Source organism: Magnolia sinica, chromosome 4 (assembly GCF_029962835.1).
Source record: "Magnolia sinica isolate HGM2019 chromosome 4, MsV1, whole genome shotgun sequence".
Taxonomy (NCBI): domain Eukaryota; kingdom Viridiplantae; phylum Streptophyta; class Magnoliopsida; order Magnoliales; family Magnoliaceae; genus Magnolia; species Magnolia sinica.
In genome coordinates this window covers 113481504-113499876 of record NC_080576.1, presented here as the reverse complement: position 1 = coordinate 113499876, position 18373 = coordinate 113481504, and the positions used below count along the sequence as shown (strand labels likewise).

Genomic DNA, 18373 nt, shown 5'->3' with positions numbered 1-18373 from the left:
TCTGGTGCACAATATCAGTGTAACCGTCAGCGTCACCAGTCACGCACTTCTCGCCTGATGGCTGAGATCGTGCCGAGATTAGTGGGCCCTCCACATCCTATCATACACTATAAATACAAGGTAATCCCATTGAGACAGGTACGCAATATCTCTCACCCTAAGTCTCACCTACACTACTTAAGATCCAAATTCCTAGCCTGACTTTGGCATCGGAGGGTCTCCTGTCTTGGCCAGGGTCTCCTTTGTCCTTCTCCAGTGGAAGCAAACAGAGCTAGGAGCTCAGCGAGGGTGAGCCGGATTTTTGCATCAACACATACCATTCATTAGGTGGGCCCACTATCAACTCATCATCTGGACCACATGTTTGCATTAAATATGGACCATCAGTGCCTTTTCCCTCCCTATTTTCTTTATCCTCGTCAGGGTCTGCCTGATGGGTCGAGCCTGATAACTGGCCTGATGGGTGGCCTGCATTCCACACCCATGTGCGGCTTTCAATCTTGTGCTGTGAATCACCTCTTCAATCTGCAGCTACGTAGAAACTTCAAGAAGGCTGGAATACTAGCCCGAAGGGCCCGTTTGGATACCACCAAATAAGTTACTTTTTCTACTTAAAGCAGTAGATAAGTAACTTATTTTATATAAGTAAGTTTAGTTTATGATTAGTTATAAATAACTTTTTTACTTAAAAGTACTTAATCACTTAACTATTTTTTTTAGCTTTTTTACTTTTCATAAATTGCTAAAGACAGGCATAAGGAGAGATGAAAGAGATGAGAACCTAAGATAATTAAGCTACTGGTGGCATAAGCAAGGGAGTGTTTGGCGCATGGTATTGGGAAGGATTAGATGGGATGGGATTCACAAAACCTAATTATTACATATGGCAGAATTCTCTCCTGTTACCATGCGATAAGCTTAATCCCATACTAGGTTTGTAACACGGTGGTGCATTAAATGGATATACCCACCATCTTCTTAAAACTATTACGATCCAAACTCCCTTTTGCTCACTGGGCTGGTCTTGGATAGCCCCTAAATGCCCGGCATCATGGTCCATTAGGGTTTTAAGGGCATCTACAAAAGTGAGCCCCTATGCTCAGCGATTGGACTGTCCATCAAGGGTTAGGCCTAAGCTTATTAGTTTTGGCCTATCAAGACCTGGGCTTGGGCTTGACGGGTTTGGCCTGTCGCTGGGCCAGGCTGGTAGTGCTGTCTTTGGGCACCAGACCCATGGGAATCCGTTGGACCCAACCTGATTTTAACGTGTCATGGTCCCATTTTCAGACCATGGAGAAATTGGGTCTGGTTTGGGTCTCACCTTTATGGGCCTCTTTAAATCTCAAGATTAGAAACATCAGATCAATTTAAAATTCAAAAACAATATATCCAATGTAATTCGCACAACTTCCAAGTGTTTGATTGATGAAGTAATGTATATATCACATGTGCACAGATCATCCTACCAAAAAAAAAATGAAGAAAGAAAAGAATAAAATTTCTTGCCACCTTATTCCACTAACCCCAGATCATACAAAATCATCCCAAATATCAAACAGAAAGTCACCATTATTCCCCAACCGGGTCCTGCTGTATCGACCTGAATCGGAGAAACGATTCGGATATTTCACCGTCATGTTCCCATTCAAAATACCCCAGTGCCGATCCAATCCCAGCCCTTGCTTCGTGTCCTCATCGAACAGCACAAATATGTAAGTCTCCGTGGCTCGTTCCCTCCGCAGCGGCGTCCCGAGGCTCGACCTCATATGCCTTACCAAACCCGCACTGGACATTCTTGCAAACAGTTCGTTCGCATCCCCATCGCTGGGCCACCCTGTTTCCGTCACGATCACAGGTATGCTCGTATGGCCCACTGCTGCGATCGCGCTGATCACCGCCTGTACCATCACATCCAACAGGTTCCAGTACTGGAATCTAGCCGTTGGGTCTTGGAAATCGAAGGGATGATATTTGAAGGGCCCATACCCGATTAGGATATCTGGGTATTTTCTGTACAGATCGTATGGGTAGGCGTTGATCAAGAACGGCGAGTTGGTGGTAGAGAGGAAATTGAGGAGCGGCTTCATGATCGATCCCGTAATGGGTTCTTGGAATTCAGCAGCCGAGGGTGGGAATGGGCTTGTGATTACGTCAAAGGAATGGGCAGTGGAGACCGAGATATTGCGGATTCCAAGCTCCTGGAGGGCAAGATAGACATTCCAGATGGCGGACAGCAGAGAGGTGGAGAGCTCAGGGAAGGAGGTGAGGACATCATTGCCGACGGAGATGGCGGTGATGTGGGCCCGTGGGTAGAAGGGGACCACATGGCTGTAGAGCCATTTGATGGCTTCGGTTCGGTTGGCCGCAATCGCATGGATGAAAGTGTTGGGGATGGAGAGGATGGAGATACCTGAGTTAGAGAAGGGATGGACGATGTCAGGATCGGGATCAAGGACTCGGACGTGGGATACGCCGAGAGATCGGACGGTGGAGACGTTGCGATCAGGGTGGCGGAGATCGGAGGCGGGGTGTTGTGAGTAGTTGATGCCGATGGACGGATTGGATGAAGCGATGGGGATGAGGAGAGAAGAGAAGAGGAGGAGAGAGAGGATAAGCTTCTTGGAGTAGAGATGCATGTTCTTGGAAGGGGTTTTAGATCTTTATTTCGGTTGGGAGTTTTGAGAAATTCGAAGGAAGAGGGCCGAAATATTACGAGAGATGGTCATATGGTAAGAAAGGGGCGCGCGATGCGCATACCGTATAAGGCCGTGTCTTTTGTCTACGATGCACCACCGTTGGGCAGTTGGTTGCGACTGGGGTGCGTAGTACGCATGGTGCGTGTTGTAGTAGATCTTGTACGGGTGGGTGCAGTTCGTTTGGCGGGAAAGTACTTGTTTGATTCCCGTCTCTCCGACAACATGTTGGCACGGAGCTCGGGCGCGTGAGATGGATGGATGGTGTTCCTCGCATCACACAGACCAGCACATGCAAGATCCATGGCATTCAGCAGGCAGGACCAGCAAGGGCATGCTCTGGCCAACTCATCGAATTGGCTGCCTGTATATCAAAGAAATGGACGGTTGAAAACAATGATCAACAGCGATTATTCGTTGTACACGTGTTGCCCACCTGATGAGTGGGCCCACCTAAATGTTGGACACGGTGAGACGCACCTGTTCTATGGCACGGATCCCACACACGTGTGCTGCTTTTTTTTTGTGGCCAGCTGATACGAGTGGGCCCAGTCCGAACTTCAAACTCACTCTGCTAAGGCCCGGCCCATTTTCCCACTATTTGAAAGTTGAAGCTAGGGCTGGCCCATTGTCTTTCCGTGCTGGGCTAATTCACCGGGCTTGGGATAGAATACCAGGCCCGGTGTCAGATGAGCCCATTTATTGACCGGGCAAGGCTTGGACCTATGTCTAAGTGCCCGGCAGCATGGCCCATTTAGGGTTTTAAGTAGAGCTGTACATGAGTTGAGTTAGCCCGGTCAACTCACTCGATTCGGCTCGAAAAAGATCAGACTCACTTTGGCTCAAAGTTGGATTCGGACCGGGTCGAGCTAGCTCCTAGAACTTGACAAAATTTCAAGCCATTTTCAAGGCTCTGTATTTTTTTTTGAGGGGGGGGGGGTTACCCACTGTCAGTACAAACTGCACTGTTAGCCACCCCCACCCCCACTAGGGATCGATACCAAGACCTCAACTCATCTCAGATCGAACCTCAACTAAAATCGAATCAAATCGGTGACTCGGTTATTTTGATATGGATGTTGCTCACTAAGTGTTTGATGAAATGACACAATGAAGTGTTAGTGTTTGATTTTGATGTTGATTGATGAGTGTTTGATTTTGATGCTACTTGTGGGGTATTTGATTTTGTTTGATTTTGAAGTTGCACATCGTGTGTTTTGATTTTGTTTGATTTTGATGCTGCATGCCGGCTGTTAGACGAAATATCTATAAAATGTTGTTATTGTTTTGCATTCTAGAAGAAATTTGAGATGCATTCCAAGTGTTTTATAAAATACCACTGACTTGAATTCAACTCGAAATGGCTCTGAGCTGTTGACTGAAACGAGCCAAGCTGGCCAGGCAGGCTCAAGGATCAAGCTGAGTCGAGTTTGAGCTGGGGTTAACTACTGGCCGAGCTGTGCCAAGCACGACTCATGTACGGCTTTAATTTTAAGGGCATCTATTATTGTATATCATGTATGATGGACCCTAGGCAACGAATCATGCACAAAAGTGGGTCTGTAGGCTCGAGTTTGGACCGTCCATCAAGGTCCAAGCCTAGGCTTATAAACTTTTTCCTGTCACAAAATACTTACCAACTCGAATGCCAGCTCGAGTGCCCACATTGGATATTCATCAAAGCACGGGTAGGGCAGGAGTCAGATTAGCCACTCCCTCGTACCCAAAGGACCTCTTGAGAAACCTAGGTCTGAACTTATGCTTGTTGGGATCTTCTTTAACTAGGCCGGGCCAGTGGGGTTGTCCATGGATACTCGAAACCGTGGGAACCCGTTGCCCCTGACCTGGTTTTAGGGTCCCGGTCCCATTTTTCAGAACTATTTAGAAATCCGGTCATGTTTGGGTCCCATTGGAGATCAGAAACATTAAATCAATTTAAAATTTTAAAAACAGCATATCTAATGTAATTCACACATCTTGGAACTGTTTGATTGTCGAACTAATGTATATATAACATGTGTACAGTTTCTCAGTGCCCGAGCATCAAACCTTCCGCCAGAGCAAGAATGCCTCACATTACATGCCATGAATACGAGTAATTCACATTAAACTGTCCAGATTATCTTATATCTATCACGCAGAAGGAAAATAATTTACGCTGACTTGATTGTATGGCTGTTGGATTGACAAACATTTAATGGACGGTTAAAAATGAAAAGTATCAAGCAGTCCTGTTTCCGCAATCTGGTGTCCACGAATCAGAGGTTAGGATTGTCGGACCAATATAATCTCGCGATTGAGATTCGACAGGGTTCCACAGTTCAGGGTTAATCGCATGCCATATGTACTGAAATGAAATCATAAAAGCTCTCGCGTAGGCACATAATAGTTATTGTGGACATCCAGATTGTGGGCCTAAAAGCTGCACCATTCATATGATAACAACCAACTAACGAAATGTGATGGCCCATCCATAAACTGACGGTTGTGCCGCGTTTCTGAGTTGGACCACCTCATCTGCACACCAAGTTCTCAAAACCAGGAGTACACACGTGCCAAGTACGCATGTGTGCACCCACGGGGCACGTGCTGGTCCAGCAGAGGGTCTGCATGTTTTTTCTCATCATGAATATGGGCGCATGCAATGCAAACTTTCGCGTCACGCAGTAGCAGACCTTTCGCGAACAAAGAAGCATGCGCGACTCCCGTAGGCAGACTGGTGCGTGACTTTTGCTGACGTGGAGTAAATAGCTTAGTGTGGATGAGATCCAGACCGTCCATCAGGTGAGCCACTCGTTTTTGTAGGGGGACTCATAAAAATCAGACTGATTCCTAGGTGGAATGAACCACGAGAAACAGTTGAGATGGGAAGTGCTAATCTAAATTATGTGTGTCTCCACCGTTTGTATATGCATCCAATCAACTCATCTGATTTGAAACACCATGATGAACGGATTCCATGAAAACCATACATTTCCAATACTTAATAGGGCCACCTTAGGTGAATTTTGAGGTTTTAAGTATAATTTTACACCGTTCGTTATGGTGTGGCCCACGAAGGAATGAAATTGGAATTATTTTTAGTATTTATGGTGCAGATTTAGATGCACAGTTGAGGGACGGTTTGGATCTGATTTACATTAGTCCCACGTAGTGTTCTGTTTGATTAAGTCAGATCGTCCGCGTGCATTTTCTGGTTCGCGCACTCCTTTTCAGATACATCGATGCATGGATGGTCAAAAGGCTGGTGGCTTCCCTCTTCAGCTCCACTCCACGAGCTCCGCTCCAAGAGTAAGCTGCGCCGAGCCAACCCAACAAGGCAACCCGATATTATATATATATATATATATATAATATAATATAATGTATTGGAAAATGGTACAGCGAGGTCTACCTCATGGGAGCTTTCCATGAGGTCCAGCAATGTGGGCCCCACGTGATGTGTGTCAAACATCAACATATGCACCATTCCATGGTGGGCCACAAGCTCAAAAATGAAGACAATCTATGACTTGGTGGGCCACACCACATACAACATTTGAGAGGGGTTGCCTCCCATAGAAACATTTATAATCATATATTGAGCCTAATGAGAAGTCTTTCACAAGTTCAGCCTATTCATGGTATGTGTCACGCTTGGATGAGGTATTAGATCAAGTTTCATCTACATTCAAATCTCAAGTGGGCCCTACCAAGTGCTTTTATATGGTTAAAGCATCTCTTCACATGGTTTTAGATTGTACGGCTCACTTAACCTCCATATGCAATTGATTTCTGGGATATCTCATAATCTACTAGGGACTCATCTGGCTGATGGTGTTGATGTTTGACACACATCATGGTGGGGCCCACACCACTTACCTAATCAGAAGTTCTCGTAAGGTCAATCTTATAATACTATTTCCATATATATATATATATATATATATATATATATATATATAATGGGTTATGAGCAAACAATCAATAAGATATAATCAAATCAAGGTATGTCTAGCTCAGAATATAAATTCATAAATGAAGCGAATATCCGACCTTCAATACTGCAATATCCATGTCAAAGGTTCAACCTTTACATCAGATGACAGACTTCTATACCATCCAAATTAGTGAAATGCATATGTGATTTGTTGGTGTGATTTATGTATGTTTGTGTGATTGATTTACAAAGTTTAACGCTCTTTATCTAATAAGCTCTTTTTATCTTGACAATTGAAGACTTATGATATTTAACAATTAGAGTGGTTGAGCGGAAAGAAATCAAGAGAGTCAATGTGGAAAAATACACCTGACTTACAGTTAAAGAGAGATCATCAGCTTGGTTGAGAATAGCAGTTGTTGGTGAGTGGGATGATAATAAATTTATGGTGTGTTTAGATTTATGGTTTCGAGTGTATAGTATCGTATTAGTAAGGTTGATGGGACATGTCCCTTGTTTGGAAACAAACAGTGGGCGATGCATTCAATGCGCACGAATAAGCTCGAGAACCACTTTGCATCATCGATAGGATTGTACTGCGCAACTGGCCGGACGTTCAGTCAAATGTAAATAGGAAGAAAGCATTTTCTTCTTTTACTGTGTTACTGGTAATGCCTAGTGTGGCCGTCTTTTGACAAATCCACATCGTTCATAATCTTCCTCTCGGGATTTAAACCATAAATGGTGAGCTTTGATCATCCGATGATGTGGCCTACTGAGACAATCAAACTAAAACAACAACCGAACGGTCTTCTTTTGATCATTGTAGCGATCATGAGGAAGTACATGGCCCTAAAAGGTCAACATGTTTTTGATAAGTTTTTCTCTCTACCTGACGAACGGTTCAGATCCACCTTTCACTGCATGATGGTGGCCCACAACGAAAAGACGGAACCTCTATTTCGCAACAGAGTCGACGTACGTCGACTCTGTGAAGTTTGGTAGCCCACTTATTGAAGTTTCTTGGAAAATTCACTTCGTCTATTGGATTTAGGACGAAAAACCATCAGGAAGGGGGTGCTTTTGGAGTGAAATCAGCGTGGGCCATGAGGGTGTTTACTCCGCCGTCCATTTTATGTTTAACGGTTGAGATTCTACAATAGTTTGCATAGAAACGAAAGGACACCTAGGCAAGGGTAATGCCCACCCTCCGAAGTGAATGAACGACTCAGATCATTCAATGGAACTGTGAGTGGGCCCCACTACACGCATGTATATACATCGTGTGGCCCTTATCCGATCGTTTCCAAACATTGATCGGACATGAAATTGTATACATGCTAGAGTAATACGTCCTATCCAAACATTGGTCAGTAACACGTCTCCGCTGGATGTATTCTGAATATCGCCCAACGTATACGTAAACATTACTAGATACAATACAATACAACCAAAATGTGAGTCCAAACACGCCCTTAAGAACTAACAACAGTCAATCCAATATAAGAGTATAGATGGACAAGTTAGGAGACCAAGTTCTCCCTTTAAATTTAATGCACAAATACAAGTGGAAGGAAATTACAATTACCTGTTATAGTTATTAATCGATCCAACATAGTGGCAGGGATGGATTGATTCTACTCCTAACCTAAGGGTCCATTGATAAGCAATAATAACTTTAAAAAAGATCCGTTACACATTTATTTATTTATTGGTAGGGATGGATTGATTATACTCCTAACCAAAGGGTCCATTGATTGATGAGCGGTGATAACTAAAAAAAAAGATTAGTTACACTTACACATTTATTTATTTTTAATGTTACTGTAGTACATACTCCTATCCAGTGGTTATACATTTATTTATTTATAATATTATTGTAGTACATACTCCACTCTTGAAGTGGCTTTAATGATAATTCACACTACCCTTAAATTACTCTAATACAGAGGCTTCACCAAGACATGCCCCATCAATATATGCCACGCGCAATTATCTACACCGATGACGGGATTTGCTAGATTCTGGTACACATATTATCAATATAAGTTGGACAGTGGATATCCTGATTAATGGCCCACCCACTTATGTACCACCGCTAACTGTGGGCCATGACGGTGGAACTGTACCTAGATCCGTCCCGTCCATTAGGCACATTGCATGATGTTCACCATTAACCCCAAAAATTATGACAATCTAAAATTCAGATGGGTCACACCATAGGAAACATCTGGGACAGGACATGCACCATTAGTTTTGTGTAGGGTCCGCCATTGTTGTGTTTATATTGCATCCAATCCATTCGTTCAATGTTCCTTGTCGGGATTGAAGGATTAGTAGATCATGCGATCGAAATTTAAAATCAGCCTGACTTTTGAGATTGAGGCCAAATTGGTCCACCGGATGGACGGCCTGGATTTTATGCCTGTTAAATAGTTTCCCCACGTTTGAGTACTCACGCGAGGTATGCAAGCGTTTTCACTGAGGAATCATCCAAACCATTCCGCCAAATTCATTGAATCAAACAAGAAGGACGGTCGCGTCCTCTCGAAGCAAAGCCGAGCTGAGCTGACCCAACCTGGCGTATGCATCGACCAATCATATATGTTCCTGGTCCATCGCTAATGGGTCAGTCTATGCAAGTGGGGGATACGGTTCAATGATCTAGACCGTTGATCTGACGGATCCAAGTGTAAGTCCCATCGAATGGGAAGATCTTCAGGCCTTCTTGATCAATGGTCTCCACGAAGGAACAATGGGAGTGGCCGGCATGGATTGAACTTTCCGAATGGTGATGATTAGTATCTCACCAAAATCAGAGACGGTTGTAACCATTGATGCCTGGACAATTGCTTGCGGAATTAAAACCGTTGGTTACTCTTGGTATAGAAAAATCGGCTGGATCCATACCGTTCATTAGGTTCAACACTCATTTTATGGGGTACCATGAAAAAACCTCACCGATCTAACAGTCTTAACCATCTGATCAGTGGGATTTAATATTGAAGGTCAGGATCGTTTACCGAAAAAGTTCAAATCAACCATTCGATCCTGTCAAGGCCCAGCATGCATTGTTCGTGATTGCAAAGAATCACTTTTCTTTTCGAAATCCAAACCGTCTCATCCATGGCTTAGAAAAAGAACGGCAAGAAAAACAAGGCCTAGATGCACTAGAGCACTTCCCATCTTTCAAATAGATACGCATCCTTAAAATGTGTGTATATATATATATATATATTTTATTTTTTTTTTCTTTTCGGTAGTAAATAGTGCAACGTGTACAATAGTCTCTCAAAGGTAAAAGAGAAAGGTTGGAATGTGTTACCCATCATAAAGGCCATTGTTTTGGTGGGCCAACCATGGCAGGAGGATCCCACTCATATCAAGCATTCGTTGGAATGCGGACCATTTTATAATTCTTTTTTAAACATCTATGTGCACCCACACCATTTGAAGGGTTGTGATCGTTTAACTAGGGAGATTTTTTCTACATTGGTGCATCCATGGTGTACCCAATCAGATAAACGATTTGGCTCACCAGATCGTGGCTTCCACTAGTTCGGATAGCCCGCGTACGGCCGTACTGACCAACAAACCAGTTATTATAGTTAATCCCAATGGAGCCCACCTTTGCTCGGTTTTGATCCCTGTGCGCTACCTTATTTGGTAGACCCATGGGCAACCATTCTTTTTCGGCTGATGAAAGAGAAATTTCCAACTGTGCAACCGGTATATGGCCCACAACCTTTTTAAGCACACTTGCTTTTTACCTTACAAGAATAACCCCCAGCTGTACGGCCCCATTTCTCAGTCGAAAATGCCCTTGCTTTCCTTCCTGAGCCGGATCGCCTGGTGCTCGAAGACGAGCGCTTACGCTCCTCGAACTCCGAGTTGTACGAACGGTTCAAAAGATATCAAAGTTACATGGGCCCCACAGTTATGTATTTATTATATCCACAACGTTCATCCATATTTCGAGATCATTTCAGAGCATTATCAAAAAAAAAAAAAAATCACACCCAAATATCAACTGGACCACACCACAACGAGCGGCGGGAAAATTGATTTTCACCGTTAAAACTTTTGTAGGGCCCACCATAACATTTATTTTCCATCCAATTTACTTATAAGGTCACAAAGACCTACTTGAAGAGGACAAACAAATTTCATAATGATCCAAAACTTCTCTCTAACCCCTGAAAAGGTTTCAATGATATAAGTTCAATTCCCCACTGCCTTTTACAGTGTGGTCCACTTGATAGTTAGATCTATCTTATTTTTCGTCTCAAGCCTTAATATGAGCTTGCGAAATAGATGGACGGTTTGGATATAACACAGACCTTATGATGGGACCCACAAAAGCAACTAAAATTCAACAGCAAAAAAAAAAAAAAAAACAAACAGTCCAGACTGTAAAAGGAAAATTTTTCTATCCGGCAAATTTTATTTTATTTTTTTCACAAGGAAAGCTTTTTACCCCTTACATTTTTCTCTAATACATAATTATGTTAATATGTATATATAAGTCTTATGATGGGACCCACAAAAGCAACTAAAATTCAACAGCAAAAAAAAGAAAACAAAAACAAACAGTCTAGACTGTAAAAGGAAAATTTTTCTATCCGGCAAATTTTATTTTATTTTTTTCACAAGGAAAACTTTTTACCCCTTTTATTTTTCTTTAATATATAATTATGTAAATATGTTTATATAAGTATATAAAAATATTTTTCTATCTTTTAATTTATTTCTTTATCTATTTATTTAACAAGCATATCTCCTGACTACAATGAGTTACCTAACGTACCACATATGATTTTGGGGTAGGAGAAGCTAATTTAGCCAACCAATGTAGTTATTTTCCAAGATTTCATCGGGTCGATGGTCAAAAATTCATTTCATTCACCTCGCGGTCAATCTCATTCATTTTATTCATTTCACGATCAATTCTCTTCACTTCACGGTCATTTCCATGCATTTTACGGTCATTATCAGTGATTCCGTGTTGATTCACGATCATTTTCATGCATTTCATGGTCAATTCCCTTCACTTCACGATCATTTCCATGCATTTCACGGTCAATTCGCTTCACTTCACGGTCATTTCCATGCATTTTAAGGTCATTCCCGGCGATTCCGTGTTGATTCACGGTCATTTCCATGCATTTCACGGTCAATTCCCTTCACTTCACGGTCATTTCCACGCATTTCACCGTCAATTCGCTTCGCTTCACGGTCATTTCCATGCAAATCACGGTCATTCCCGGCGATTCCGTGTTGATTCACGGTCATTTCCATGCATTTCACGGTCAATTCCCTTCACTTCATGATCATTTCCACGCATTTCATGGTCAATTCGCTTCATGCATTTCACGGTCATTTCCATGCATTTTACAGTCAATTCGCTCCACTTCACCATCATTTTCATGCATTTCATGGTCATTCCCGGCGATTCCGTGTTGATTCACGATCAATTCCCTTCACTTCACGGTCATTTCCACGCATTTCACGGTCAATTTGCTTCACTTCACCATCATTTTCATGCATTTCACGGTCATTCCCGACGATTCCGTGTTGATTCACGGTCATTTTCATGCATTTCATGGTCGATTCCCTTCACTTCACGGTCATTTCCACGCATTTAACGGTCAATTCGCTTCACTTCACCATCATTTTCATGCATTTCACGGTCATTCTCGGCGATTCCATGTTGATTCACGGTCATTTCCATGCATTTCACAGTCATTTCCTATTGAGGGTCAAATATTGCATATCAGACCTAGTTATTGCTTGGTTTTACGAACATGATACTGTTTAATGGCCTGTTTTAATCATGTTTATGTTGTAAGGTGGCTTTATAAGTGTGGACTGAAAAACATGCTAAATGCATGAAATTGATGCTCCAGAATCACCAAGGCAAGGGACGAACCCCAGAGGATCAAGATCGACAGATTTACACGACAGAGATTCAAGAAAATTGAGAAACTGAAGCTCAAGTGACCTGAAAATCAGCTAGAATGCAAGATAACAGGGTTCTCACCATCTGTCCGACTCAAAACTTCATACATGGCCTGATGACCATAAATTAACCGTACATGTCGAATATCAACTCCCAGATCCCTGTGGAAGTGGCCCAACGGACAGATCAGCCCCTTAAATCCTGATTTAGGGCCCACATGGCATCCGGATATGCTTCAATTATGATCTCAACAGGTTAAATAAGCTGAAAATTTAAATGAGTGGAGCGAATTTATCATGAACATCACGAGTGGACCCCACTAGCAATGCCAGTGCAAAGTGCTTAGGTGCACTCCATGTACACCGTATCCTATGAAGTCAGTCAGCGTGTGCTGACTGACTTAAAATCATCTTCCACACTAATGGTCAGACGCACATCCACCGGTTGATCGCTGTGGGGCCCATCCATCATCCATTATGATGATCAGAGCCGTCCATTGTGTCTTTGTGGTAAGGAAGACCCTCACCTAGGTGGAATTTTGGGCCCCTACACGTATATGCACGTGGATCGTCAAAAAACGTAAGATGAACGGTGAATTGAGTTAGTACAGTGGGCCACACAAGAACCTACCAAAACTACTCTTTCCCGACTGATTTTTCGCCAGGATTACAATGGACGGGGTGGATTGCTCCCTAGACATCAAGGTGGGGCCCACCGATCATCACAGCACAGTAAACTCTGTTTCGCAAATAGAGCCTGCGGATGAATTTTGTGGGCCACCACCGTGCTTCATCGGTCGGATCTGGGTTGTCCATCAGAAGTCCACGCTCCCTATTATCCAAGCTTAGATGACGGAATTGCAGGAAGAAATGGAGATCGGTTTTCAACCGTCTAAAAGGAAGACGAACGGTGCAAGAAGAACTCTGGTGGGCCACACCAAATTCAATCCAAAAACATCCATACCCGGATGGTTTTTCAAGATCAATCCAATGGACGGACTGGATTTTTCATAAAACATCGACGTGGGCACCAACAACTTTAGCAACGCAGAGGATGGCGCTCTGCTCGTGAAAACCAGACGTTGTCCACATTTTGCGGGACAGCTGTGTAAAAGTTCCAACCGACCTACTCTTTCGCATCCTCTCACCGCCTTTGTGGTGCGAAAGTTCCACCGCCCCTGGCATGGATAAAATACAAGAGAGAAGAGAGACGGAGGACAAAAACTTTTGAGGGACCGTTGCACAAGAGAGAGAGGGTGGGGGACGTCTTCACAGTGTTTCTTTTCTTCGTTAATTTTTGTCTTGCTTTTATGCTTTCTTTTTCTAAGGGATTTTAGCCTCACCACCACCATGTCAGGCTAAACCTCTTAGCTAGGGCTAAGAGGTGAAGCTTGTAGCGTGATGGGAGACTTTTAGCTTATGCCTTTTGTTTATACTGAACTGATGTTGATTTTGGTTTAATTAAGGGAATATTTTTAGTTTTTAATGGTCTGTTGTGACTAAAATTACAATGGGTCTGCGATAGCTTTGAGCATGTTCCTTTCTTTTTTATGTTTATGATGTCAGGAAGCTCTGTTATTCACCATCGTCTCCTGGGCATGGTCGGATGACGGTACCCTTCTTAACCTTCATATCATGTTGATTGGTTGTTAATTAGTTTAATTCTGTTGTTTACTTTGTCTCTTGGGCATGGTTTGGTGATGGAATCTATTCTAATTCATATACCTTTCATCCATTGAAAACTATATCAACTAAAGTTCAGTTTGATTTTTATGGTTATACTCTTCAACTAGATGAAGATGGACTTTAAGTCTAGTTGAGTCCTTGAAGCAAGCATAAGATATCCCTGATCTCTACAAGTGGATCCTCTGAATCCCTAGTGTCCTTTCCCTAAATTCTTTAAGTTTTAGATAATTATTTCATCATTATTCCTCAATTTACACTCAATTTAGATTTCATCTCATTCTAGTTATAATTCTAGTTATATTTAGTTTCAGATTACGTACAGGTTTTAGTCCCTTGGGATTCGACCTCGGTCTCACCGAGTTTATTACTACATCACAACCCTATACTTGGGGAGTGAACAATTTCCTTCACTTCAAGGTCATTTTCACGCATTTTACGGTCAATTCGCTTCATTTCACCGTCATTTTCATGCATTTTATGGTCATTCTTGGCGATTCCATGTTGATTCACGGTCATTTCCATGCATTTCGCGGTCAATTCCCTTCACTTCACGGTCATTTCCACGCATTTCACGGTCAATTCGCTTTGCTTCACGGTCATTTCCATGCATTTCACAGTCAATACCGGTGATTCCACTTCATTTCACGATCAATTCCCTTCATTTCACAGTCAATTCCCTTCACTTCACGGTCATTTTCATTCATTTCACTGTCAATTCCTTTCACTTCACGATCATTTCCATGCATTTCACGGTCAATTCCCTTCACTTCATGGTCAATTCCCGTGATTCCACTTCACTTCACGATCATTTCCATGCATTTCACGGTCAATTCCCTTCACTTCACGGTCAATTTCGTGCATTTCACAGTCAATTCCCTTCGTTTCACGGTCAATTCCCTTCACTTCACGGTCAATTTCGTGCATTTCACAGTCAATTCCCTTCGTTTCACGGTCAATTCACTTCATTTCACGGTTAATTCCATGCATTTCACGGTCAATTCTGGCGATTCCGCTTCACTTCACGGCCAATTATATGTATTTCACGGTCAACTCCCTTCATTTCACGGTCAATTTCATGCATTTCACGATCAATTCCGGTAATTCCTATTCACTTTACAGTCAATTCCCTTCACTTCATGGTCAATTCTACTCATTTCACAGTCAATCCCCTTCACTTGTAGCGATACCGATACTTTTGGTTATCAGTGATATTATTGATGATATCGATATTGTTTCCGTATCCCTGGCCAGTGAAACTTGTAGCGATACCGATATTTCTGGTTATTAACGATATTATTGACGATACCGATATTATTTCCGTATTCCTGACCAGCGAAACTTATAGTGATACTGATATTTCCAGTTATCAGCGATATTATCGACGATATCGATATTGTTTCCGTATCCCTGACCAATGAAACTTGTAGCAATACCGATGTTTCCGGTTATCAACGATATTATTGGCGATATCTATAATATTTCCGTATAGAATTGACCGTGAAGTGAAGCAGAATCACCATAATTAACCATGAAATGCATGGAAATGACCGTGAAGTAAAGGGAATTGACCATGAAATGCATGGAATTGACTGTGAAGTGAAGAGAATTGACTGTGAAGTGTATTGAATTGACCGTGAAATGAAGGGAGTTGACCGTGAAATACATAAAAATGACCGTGAAGTAAAACAGAATTGCCGGAATTGAACGTGAAATGCATGGAAATGATGGTGAAGTGAAGGGAATAGACCGTGAAATGCATGGAATTGACCATGAAATACGTAGAATTGACTATGAAGTGAAGCGAAATTGCCGGAATTGACCATGAAATGCATGTAAATGATCGTGAAGTGAAGGGAATTGACCGTGAAATGCATAGAATTGACCATGAATGAAGGGAATTGACCGTGAAATACATGGAATTGACCATGAAGTGAAGCGGAATTGCTGAGATTGACTGTGAAATGCATGGAATTGATCGTGAAGTAAATGAAACGAATAAAATTGACCGCAAACTGATTGAAATTGACCGCCCAGTGAATGAAATGGATTTTTGACCATCGACCTGATGGAATCTTGGAAAATAAACAGGTTGGTTGGCTAAAGTAGCTTCTCCTACCCCAAAATCATATAGAGTACATCAAGTACTTAACTTTGGTTTAGAAGATATTCTTATTAAATGAATAAAGAAAGAAATGAAAAAAAGAGAGAAATTTTTTTTATATGCTTATATATACATATTTATATAAATATGTGTTAGAGAAAAATATAGGTAGAATAAAGTTATCCACATGGAAAAAAATGCATAGGTGGATGTGGGGCCCACGATGTGACCCACCTAATTTTTTAAAAAAATCGGGCAGCACTACTACACCCGGGCAGTACTACCGCACAGATGTCTAGAGGTTGGCGGCATTGCTGCTGGATCGGTGGGGGATTGAAACTGTCAATGGCTACGGTAGTGGCTACGGTTATAATCCGTAGCCATAGGAACCCAGCCTTCCAATTCTTGGAAGCTCGAAGGAAAAAGCAGGGGCATTTTCGACTTTTGGCAAGTCGTCCGTACACAGGGGAGTATTCTTGGAAGCTTAAAATGAAGTGGGCTTAAAATGGCTGGTGGGCCATAAATGGGTCGCACAGTAGGAAATTTCTCCTGATGAAATCCGCGTCATAGCAGATGATACGATAAAGCCGGAAAAACCAGACTATGGTACATCCATCCTTAACGTGAAACTTGGAAGTCTTGTTTGTCAATCAGAACGGTCCATTTTGTGGGACCAACTATTTATGACATGATATTTGAAAATTTTATCTGAAGAAAAATTCTATTCCTTAAAATTTCATCGCTTTCTAGAACTTAATATAGACCATTAGAAAATTTGTATTTTGGACTTTGAATTAAAGGTGTATAGTTCATCAGATCCAAGTTTATTATTTTATTAAATACATCAATATAAGGGCCCAGTACATGGAAGGTCTTGATCAATACATCACTCTACCAAGCCTGCTGCTGACAGATGGCTCTACCATAGTCCAGTTCTCCCTGTTCCACCGTGTTATCTCCCAGATATCAGTCCATTAACAGGGGAATTATTCCAGCGCATAACTGCTGTCTACGAGACTCCGAATAAGAAAAGATGCCTCTTCTTTGTACGTCGACTATGGATAGACAAAACTATCCACGCGCTCCATTTCCACTGAATAGTTTGATCAAGACCGTCCATCCAGTGGGTCCACCGTTAAGGACCCAAATTTAAAAAATTCACTCATCATATTAAATAAATAATTCCATCAGTCCATTCACTTTCCTAGCTGCTTCAGATCCATTGGCTATGCAGGACAATGGTGTTTGTAGATCGTTGGCAATTCTGTTATTGTTGGGATGCGTCCATACACTTTTTTCCACCAGATGGACGGCAGGGACCATTTACACGTACCAACATTAAGGCAGATATAGAATTGGATGGTTTTCTTCCACCACACTCGATGGATACTCAAACGACCTGAAAAAGGCAACTACGCTTTGATTTCTCAGAGGCAAATGCAGCCAACAAGATAATATCTCTTCCACTTTCCCCGCCTTTGTAATCATCACCGTCATCCTGTACGCGCCCTTGTAGATTGCACCGCGGGAGCTCTTGACTGTTTCTGTGCACCTTCGGCTTATGGTACGTGTGGGCTGATCGAAGCCGTTGAAGAGGTGGGGTCCATCATCTATTAGCAGAAAGTAATTACAGGGTCCGTGGTCAGGCGATTGTGGGTATGCCTGCGCGTACGGATTCCATGCGGTCTTGTGATCACGACAGTTGATGTAGATGGCCCCGCAATGGACAGGATGCCCAGAATTTCTCTTTGGCGGAACGGGGATAACCGTCTGATTTCTTGGCCATCTTTCCCTCGTGGGAATGATAGTACGTACGGGCGCATGGTAATTGCGATACTTCTGAGCAGTGGGGCCCACCTTTTATGTTTGTGTGGAATCCAAACCGTGCATCTGGTGTGACAACTCAAGTTCACTGTACATATGGGGAATCATACTGATGAAAAGCTCTTTTGGGACACCCCAGGGGGAGAAATATCCAGTACCGCCTAAAACCCTTATATTGACCTGGTGTGGCCC

The 18373-nt window shown here is 42.4% G+C and overlaps 1 protein-coding gene across 1 annotated transcript; it reads right to left on the bottom strand.

Moving 5' to 3' along the window:
- Nucleotides 1-1136: 1136 nt before the first annotated feature.
- Nucleotides 1137-2663, bottom strand: LOC131244649 (glucan endo-1,3-beta-glucosidase 11-like). The gene is made up of 2 exons (XM_058244147.1): nucleotides 1987-2663; nucleotides 1137-1898 (listed from the first exon to the last, which is right to left on the bottom strand). Exons 1-2 carry the CDS (start codon nucleotides 2634-2636, stop codon nucleotides 1892-1894), a joined length of 657 nt encoding a protein of 218 aa, XP_058100130.1. The 5' UTR covers nucleotides 2637-2663; the 3' UTR covers nucleotides 1137-1891.
- Between the last annotated feature and the right edge of the window lie 15710 nt (nucleotides 2664-18373).

Excerpts from the sequence above, each read along its gene's own strand:
- LOC131244649 (XM_058244147.1), bottom strand. The coding sequence starts at position 2,636 with ATGCATCTCTACTCCAAGAAGCTTATCCTCTCTCTCCTCCTCTTCTCT.